The 9,548-nt window shown below is 33.6% G+C and overlaps 1 protein-coding gene across 1 annotated transcript in view; it reads left to right on the forward strand.

The window, feature by feature from the left end:
* The window catches only part of LOC148950810 (juvenile hormone esterase-like), a 27,806-nt gene extending 18,744 nt beyond the window's left edge, over nt 1-9,062 (forward strand). The window contains exons 4-5 of the mRNA XM_089090017.1: nt 5,628-5,748; nt 8,647-9,062. Of these exons, the coding sequence (XP_088946143.1) occupies nt 5,628-5,748; nt 8,647-8,923 (398 nt within the window). The 3' untranslated portion in view covers nt 8,924-9,062. The remainder of the gene's footprint in view (nt 1-5,627; nt 5,749-8,646) is intronic.
* Nucleotides 9,063-9,548: the final 486 nt, after the last annotated feature.

Raw genomic sequence — 9,548 nt, forward strand, 5'->3', positions numbered from 1 at the left:
TTCTTCAAGGAGAAAAGCGGTCCGGAAGTACTGATAAGGGTTTCGAAAATATGCATGCTTTTGTTTGCTGATGATATTGCTCTCATAGCACAATCGGCAGGAGAAAAGCAAACATTATTAAACATAATGGATGAATATTTGGAATTGAAAGGATTATAATTAAATAAGAAGAAAACGGTAATTGTAGTTTCTAGGAAAAGTGAAAATTAAGGAAAGATGATGAATTTAGATTTAAAGGTGATTTTATAGAGATTAAAAAAGAGTTCGTGTATTTAGAAGTTAAGTTTTTTGGAATGGTAAGTATGCACAGGAGTTTAAGCAAAGAATAGAAAAAGGAAATATTTCTATGAATTTAATTTTAAAAAGTGAGGCTGGAAAGATTAGGGACTTAGCAATGCATAAATATTTATTTAGGACTAAACTCCTCCCGGTTATGCATTACGGGTGTGAGCTGTGGGGTTTTAGAGAAAGTGAGGAGTTGGAGAGAATGCAAAGAAATTATTTTAAGAGAGTTTTTTGGGCCCGTAAATCCACTCACAGTGTTGTACAGGAGGGGGATTTAGGACTAAGTAGGTTAAGAAAAGATAGGTTAATAAGAATGGTGAAGTTCTGGATAAAATTTTAAGAAGTAAAAATAGGCTAGCGAGATAAGCGTATTTTAGTTTCTTGGAGGATAAGATGGAGGTAGGGTGGCCGCAAGAAATCAAGAAAATTTTAGATGAAGTAGGATATTCGTATTTTTGGAATAAAGGTCAGGGATCGAATTCGGATATAGTGGTTGATAATGTAAAGGAAAGGAATTCAGCAGTGGCAGGGTCGGAAGGAGGTCTCGGGGTCTCTGAGTCTGGATAGTACGGTGAAGGACACGGGGGGGGGGAGAGAGAAGTTTATTTTAAGTTGGGGTTGAAAGTGGAAGAAATAAAGTGGATTTTGAATTTAAGGAGAGGGTCGATTGACATTGGGGAAAGGGAGAGGAAATTTAGGGTTCATGGTGTTAAACCAGTCCCTTGTCCGATTTTAGGGGAGGATGATGAGGATATTTTTCATTTTTTTTGGGAATAGTAAAGAAATGGCTAATCTGAGGAATGGGTGTTTTTCGTTAGAAAAACACCCATGGGTGGGTGGGTGGAAGAGATTGTAGGATCACGAGTTAAAATGACATAAAGGAATTTCGCTAAGTATGTTGATGAAAGGCAGATATATCGTGAAAGGTGTATCTCTTTATAGTATTTTCGTGAAGATTCATATATAAGTACTTTTTTTCTTTTTAATCTATTTGTGTTATTTTTGTTGGTTTTGTTACGTTTATGTTCTGTTTTTTTCCTATGGCCCGAAGGCTTTTTTTGTAAATACATACATACATAGCCTACATATGATTTTTGAATTGAGAGAACATAATTTTACCCTCCCATTTGATTTAAATTTAATAATTGATAAAAAAAAACGTTAGTAATATAGTTAAGAAATTCCTGTATATAGCACAAATAGATTTGACGTTTGAGGTTATTGTGAAAGTTATCTGAGGATGGTTTAGTGAATGGGCAGTTTTTATTTTTTTTTTTTTTTTTTTTTTTTTTGGTAGTTTGTGTAAGTATTTTAGTGTGTGTGTATAAATGTAGTTATATAGTATTGTAGCGTGAAATACCTATTTGGTGCAGTCCCGTGATACAATTAATCAAGGGTTAGTACAGACGACCTGGGCCAATAATCACCAAGGGCCTGAGAAAATCTGTATGAATTTAAGAAAAGAGGAAAACATCACCAAGACGATAATGTGTTGTTTTTCTAGGGGCTATCGAAAAAAACCAATGGTCTTATAAATTGGGAGAGGGCTTGTCAAATGAAAGTTAAGTTCTAGTGCCTTTTTCAGCGGCGAATGAGATTCTGCTATAGCAAATTGCGTTATCTGCCATTTTATGGTACCAAACTGCATTTCCAACTCAAAGAGGGTCAAATTGCAACCGATGGAAAATTGTGAGACAGTCAGTTCCTAAGTAGTCATGTATTCCATATAAAGCAAATGGTCATTAACGACAATTATTTTAAAGGTTCATTTGACCAGGTTGATTCACTTGATATCTGATAAATTTGTGCAAAACGATGCATAATTTTACGTCAGTCCTTATGGAGGAGGTTCGGTGGATCGTTGTATGGGGGCTAAGAGGTAGGCCCACCTGTTGGCTCAAAAAGAGCATTTTTCGTCCGAATTTTCTAACTTGCCGTGAACATTCAGGGCAATAAAAATGAGCGTCTGGGGGCTGGAGGTGTATGTTGGTCTCTACTCTCTGTTGATCAAACAGTTCATGATAACGAACTGTAAGTAAGGACCGACCCGGCTCAATAGTAACCAAACTCTAAAAAAAGGAATTTTGATACCAGTAGATACATCAAAAGAATCAAACTTTTATGCTGATTTCAAATATATAAGTTTCATCAAGTTTAGTCTTAACTATCAAAAGTTAAATTGAGTAAATTTGTCTTATTTTCGAAAAAAGGAGGAAACAACCCCCTAAAAGTCATATAACCTTAATGAAAATCACAAAATCAGATTCAGTGTACCATAGAACCCTACTGTAGAGGTTTGAAGCTCATATCTACAAAAATGTTGAATTTTGTATTTTTTGCCAGAGGAAAGATCACGGATGCGTGTTTATTTTTTTTTTTTTCCAGGGGTGATCATATCAACTCAGAGGTTTACATATAGTATTGGTCATTGGGAAGCATACAAACCTTTTCAGGGAGGGGGGGTTCTGGTAGTAGGGGGGTGGATTGGGGGTCACGTGGACGGATATTTCCATGTAGGAAGTTTTCATGGGGCAGGGATATTGCTATGAAGGGGGTGCCGGATTTCCCAGCATTATTTAAAAATAGGATAAAAAATTAAATAAATACAAAAAGAGTTTTCAACTGAAAACTCTTCAACCTCAAAACTTAAAAAGAACAGAAACTATTACGTATATGATTGAGTTAGCTCCCTAGTCAATACCTCACTCTTTACGCTAAAGTTTTATTTTAATACTTTCATAAGAGCTATTTATTCTAATTAATCTAAAAGTGAGGTGTTGACTAGGGGGCGAACCCTCTAATATACGTAATAAAAATATAAGAATATAGAACTTCGTTATGTAAGTTAATTCGTAAGTTACGTATATTTATTACTAATAAAAATGTTCGGAAATAAAATTAAACAAGTTTCGATAAAGGCATTTAGCCAAAAACAAAGTAAAATTAATATACAAATTTCGTTTTGATTATTCATATACAGTGAGCCAAAACCAAAACCTGCATTAATTTAAAAACGTTCAGAAATTACATAAAAAAAACAAGTTTTTTTTGAATGAAAGTAAGAAGCGACATTAAAACTTAAAAAGACAGAAATTATTCCGTAAATGAAAGGGGCTGTCCCCTCCTCAACGTCTCGCTCTTTACACTAAATCTGACTCTTCCTCACAACTTTATTTTTCAAAGCAAAAAAATACTTTAGCGTAAAGAGAGAGGCGTTGAGGAGGGGACAGCCCCTTTCACATACGGAATAATTTCTTTTCGTTTTAAGTTTTAATGTCGCTCTTTTCTTTCAGTTAAAAAAAACTTTTTTTATTTAATTTTCATTAAGCCTGATCAGATGTACTATTGGTTCATAGCTCCCTTCGTATTGCAAAAAAAAAAGAAAGAAATTCACATGCTCATTCGCCTTAAATGATAGGAAGGTGAAGGGGCATCTTGAGCGGCGTCAGGAATTTCCCAGGAGAGTGGACGCGAGCAGTACCAAACTTTTTGTATCTACTCTTGAATGGACAAACTTTTTTATGTCTGTTTGTATATTTTAAACAGTTATGTTGCAACGAACCCTAATTATGGAGCGAGTCTTGCTTAGAGTAGTCGTAACTTGAAAAAGAAAGTTTTTACAACAACATATACGTTAAAAGAATAAACGCTTGATGAGTCCTTAGCTATATAATTCATTAAGTTTAAACCTACTCAACAACAATTAAGAGCCTGCCTAATCCTGCCTAATCTTCTGCCGATCTTCTTCAAATACATTTGATCAATTTAGCTACTTGTTACAACACACAGAAGAAAAAAAATGTCAGAGAAACTGTGTTAATTCTTAGGCAGACTGTGACAATCTGCTTGTCAGTCCAATGCCCCAACGTTGGAAAGCTCCAACACTCTCCAACAACGCAAGAACGCTGCATGTCAGTTCAAAAGTGTTGTTATATATGAATTACCAGCAAGCATAATGGGGTTAATGGGGTCGTAGCCTCTTCATTTGGATAGGCCGGGCCTTGATTTGAACACCAATCAGAAAATAATTTTTAAAAGGTTGTTTTTCAAATGAAAGTACCATTTTTCAAGATCGGGAATGTGGGCTTCAAACCCTTCGGTCTAGGGTCTTAGGTGATAAGAAATTGACGAGATCTACTAGAATTTCAATTTTTCTGCATTTTAACCTTCTTTTGGCGTATTTAGGGACGAATGCACCATCAGACAGCACTACTGCTCTAAACTATAAACATGAATACATACTTTTTTTGACAATTCAAAATCAATTGACTATCTAAGAATTTTTACTCGATGGTTTATTGGCACACTCTCTGCGAAAATATTTATTTTGCACCATAAAATGACAAAAAAATGTCACTTTGCTTTGGTGGATCAAAGAAATTAAGAAATTAATTTTGTTAAAATGACAAAAAATGTCACTTTGCAATATAAAATTTTTATTTTGCACCACAAAATTACAAAAAATGTCACTTTGCTTTGGTGGATCAAAAAAATTAAGAAATTAACTTTGTCAAAATGACAAAAAACGTCACTTTGCAAAATAAAATATTTATTTTGCACCAAAAAATGACAAAAAATGTCACTCTGATTTGCTATTTAAAAGGACATCAGAACTTTTGATTTCCGTGTGAAGGTTCAAATATTTTCGGCTTCCTAAAAGTTTTTTTCTTTTTCTGCTTGGGCCGTAAGATTAAATATTTACCTAATATTTGTTATTTATTTGTTATTTTTTATTTTCTCTCTGTGTTAATGACTCGTAACTTACGAGTCGCAAGTCTTTTCCATCCTTTACAGACCAAGGAGCTTTTATGGGGCTACTATAGTCTATTTTTTGTATATTTATTTTGATTATGAACTTATCTTACGCGCATCCGTGATCCTTCTCTTCGGAAACGTAAAAACGAAGTTTTATGTTTTATGGACGGGGGCTTGAAACTGCTATAAGAGGGTTCTGTTTCTATGATACATGGGGTTTGAATTTATAATTCTCCTTTTTTTGAAAAAAGAGGCATTTTCCTTTTTTTTGCTCATAACTTTTGGTGAGAAGCTACAAGCCTCATCAATTTCACATATTCAAAATTATTCTAAAAAGTAGATTCTTTTGATATATTTACTATTATTAAAATTGTTTTTTAGAGTTTTGTCACTATTATCTCGGGTCACTCCTTACTGACAGTTCGATACATCGAACTATTCGATGTAAGTAAATTGTGCTCTCTTTTCATTCCAGGTGTGACTCATGCTGATGAATTAATCTATATTTATTCCCTAATTCCTTTGCTTTACAACGATACTGAAGAATATGTAAATTGTAAGTAAATTGTGCTCTCTTTTCATTCCAGGTGTGACTCATGCTGATGAATTAATCTATATTTATTCCCTAATTCCTTTGCTTTACAATGATACTGAAGAATACATGACAACTAGAATGACAACACTATGGACAAATTTTGCAACATACGGGTATCTGTTTTTTCTTTATTCTAGAAATCATAATTCGCGTTTCGTAACTTAATAAATAAAACAAGTAAAATAAAATAAATAAATAAAATTTCATGATTTGAACTTATGCAATATTGACCTGCGAATAATAAATAATCTGAACAAGATTGTTTTAAACTGCAACGAAAAACCCTTCTTCTCAGTAAACAACATTCGTGTTTACTCCTGTCACAGATCATGGTTGTAAAATCAGCTTCACACGCAGCAAAGTTATGTGTGATACTTTGTAAATTGTGTATCATTTATTTTGAGCATCTTGATATAAATGTTATCATGTACATATTTTATGGAATATAGTATATAATAATTAATTACTCACCTCATCAAAGAATTTATTAGAAATAAAAGGTTGTTTATGAAGCAGCGATTATACAATTGGGGTTCCTTTTTAGATAGGTATTCAGGGAATTTTCTTTTTTATTACCAAGATTCTACCTAAATATTAAATAGTTTCTATTCTGGGAAACATACCAGCCGAAATTAGTAGTTTGACATAATTCAATCAAAATCGCTAGACAAAATTCAGCTCTGTCACAAGCTAGATAAATACTGTAAGAAACACATTCTGCCAAATGTTACGACAATTTGAAATGAAAGCTTGTCCCTTGTGCTATAAAATATATTTAAACAAATTTAGTAGCAACGAACAGGAAATATTTTATCTATGAGGTGGGATGCCACAACCACTTTAACCTCAAAATTCAAAATCTTTCTGAAACAAAAACTTTATTTTTATTTCTTCATATATTAAACCTTAATCAACTTAGGGAATTGCAATTATCACTATGGCATTATGATATTCAGTCTCCGGCAAGTTATTTTTATGAATCACAAATTCTTGTTACCACTATTCGCTCACTCGCTTCCTCGTCCGCTCGTTTTGAAGCCTATAGAATCCTTTTGATTAATTGTGAAAGAGATAAATTTTCAATAAGATACCAAATCCCTTCTATAGGAAATAGGCTAAAATTAAATAGTAAATTTAAAAATCATAATAGCCGATCACTTTTAAAGACTAAATCAGTAGAATATATTATTAACCTTTGATGACGGGGTGATTCTTCTTGATAATTTGTTTCTTAGCATTGTTTTTAGATTTTGCCGTGCTGGAGTAGCCTCCTTTGTCGTTCTCCTTCTATATGTTATGATGTTTTTTTTGTTTTTTATCTTCTTTATCTTTATTTTTGATGTACTTGAACTCATTGTAATAATTGTTAGCTTTCCTTTCGAGCTTAGCTCCCTGTTGGCTTTATTTAATTATTTGTGTTGTTTATATTTGTATGATATACAATTTATCTATCTTTTATCTTTATCTGGGAAACATACCAGCCGAAATTAGTAGTTTGACATAATTCAATCAAAATCGCTAGACAAAATTCAGCTCTGTCACAAGTTACATAAATACTGTAAGAAACACATTGTCAAATGTTACGACAATTTGAAATGAAAGCTTGTCCCTTGTGCTATAAAATATATTTAAACAAATTTAGTAGCAACGAACAGGAAATATTTTATCTATGAGGTGGGATGCCACAACCACTTTAACCTCACTTATTACGCTAAAAAAGTTTTTGACAAACATCTCAGAAATGACAACATGTCCGAGTCGACTTTTAAGTGTGATGATAATTGTATGATTTATGTGATTTGATTTGATTTTTTGTTATGGTGGACCTTCCAATTCGTAAGCCATCCATTTTATACCAGGGTCATTACCGCAGCAAATCAACCAGGGCCGTCAAACAGGCAACGCAAACAAAAACTGTCTTTATTTTATATTTTTTTTCTTGCTCTTGCTTTCTTGCATCTGTAGTTGTTCTAATCTAAAATATTAAAGGTGAAACTAAACATTATGTGTTTTTTCAAAAAAATTTATTTTCTTGTCACAGTTGTTGTGACAAATTTCACGGAACCCCTGTACTAGATAACAATAATATATTTGAACCCTCTTATACATAATAAAAGATAATAAAACATTTTTAATCCCAAACACTAACAAATAATTTACCAATGACTCACTAACGATTAATACAACCCAACAGAAAATCTGCGACCGATTCATATCGCTGTCTGAATCTGCCTTATAAAACCTCCATCTTATCACATATCTCAAAAACTCAGTAACGTTTGGAGATATAAATTTACGAGACCAAATAGGAACACAGAGAAAATACTTACAAAATTTGAAAAAGACATATCGAATTTGTCGACGTTCTGACGTGGTTAAAGACTTCCATAAATTGTAAAATCATGTGGGAAAATAACTTATTAGCAAAAACGAGTTATAAAGCTGACCGAGCTTCTTTTTTTGTCGAATTGGCCTTTAACTCTAGAAAGAAGTCCTTAGGACTTTCTCAACTTCTCTCTCAACACATTTATTGTTAGTGACCGTGTTGCTCGAATCGAGGTCCCGAATGCAAGTTGAAGGTACTTGAAAGACGCAGTGGCAAAAATTGAGACAGGGCCAACCTAAATTTTTGAATCTGGAGGATTTAGCGGAAGCAACTGACAGCCCGGTGTCAAACAACACGGCACAAATGCTATTCACAGCAGCCTACAGTGATTGCAAGTTATCACACAGCAGAAGATTGTCATCCGCGTACGAAAGGTGACTCGCGTCAATGGATGGCTCGATAAGAAAATGCAGTAATTTGTGGGTTGCACAGCGGATGGCATTGATAAATATTGCAGGACTTAACACTGAACCCTGCTTTGCTCCGCGACACACACAAATTCGGCTGCTATAAAGATTTTCGACGCTGACATGTATAGAAAGTTTGATACAATCTTGCATGGTCATTTTGTTTCGCAACACATACGAAATTTATTGGATTTAAATGTTGTTTTGTTTTATTCCAGAAACCCAACACCAGATGGCGTAGACCTTCCAGAAGATGTTGAAAAATGGCTGCCCTATACAGATGAAAATCCAAATTGGATGTCATTGGACTTATCATTCACATCTGAGGTAGATTATGCAACAACGTTCACAGTTGCAGTCGATGAAAATTTTGGAAGTAAAAAACGAAAAGAAATGGATATTGACTTAAAACAAGTTTTGCCCTTTATCCCTGAAGGTGACGAAGATTACCGTTTCTTTAGAAAGTCATATCTTTCTCCAGAAGATAAAATATGAAAGTAGCAAAAATGTGAAAGAAATAACTGTTTACACGATATTGCACCTGGAAGTTTGCTACTTCTGCTGCAATCGGTTTTTTGAATACCCTGATATTATTTTATGAAATAATAAAATTTGCTCATAACTATATAAAGAATTTGGTCTGAAGTCTTAGCTTATTGAACCACAAAATTACCAAGTTCTTATGTGATGGTTGCTACAACTGCTGCAACTAGGTAAAGAAAGAACTCTAGTCATAGTAACCGAAATTTAAGAACGTATTATAAAAAAAAATCTGTCAAGTGAGGATGAATTTCCATTTGCTGCTGATTCAAGAATGACAACTATGATTTTAAAGTCTTAATGGTATGGGTCTTTTGTGAAAACGAATTGTATGGGAATGTCAGAATAAAGCCTGAAACCCCACGAAAACGGTGCCGGAGGGAAATTTAAAACTGCAGCACTTGAATTTCTCTAACCGAAATCTAATTGAATAGAATTTAAGTCTCCAGTCGTGAGAAATAAGGAAAATCACCTTTTTGCATGGAAAGCTGCAATGTTAGTTTGTTTTTGTTTTGTTTATTTTTTTTTTTATTTGCTGAAACATCATAGAGAGATGTTTAAGGACTCATTTGAAAGCTAT

This window comes from Artemia sp. Qi Xiang Cuo, chromosome 6 (assembly GCF_049724085.1).
Source record: "Artemia sp. Qi Xiang Cuo chromosome 6, ASM4972408v1, whole genome shotgun sequence".
NCBI classification, from domain to species: domain Eukaryota; kingdom Metazoa; phylum Arthropoda; class Branchiopoda; order Anostraca; family Artemiidae; genus Artemia; species Artemia sp. Qi Xiang Cuo.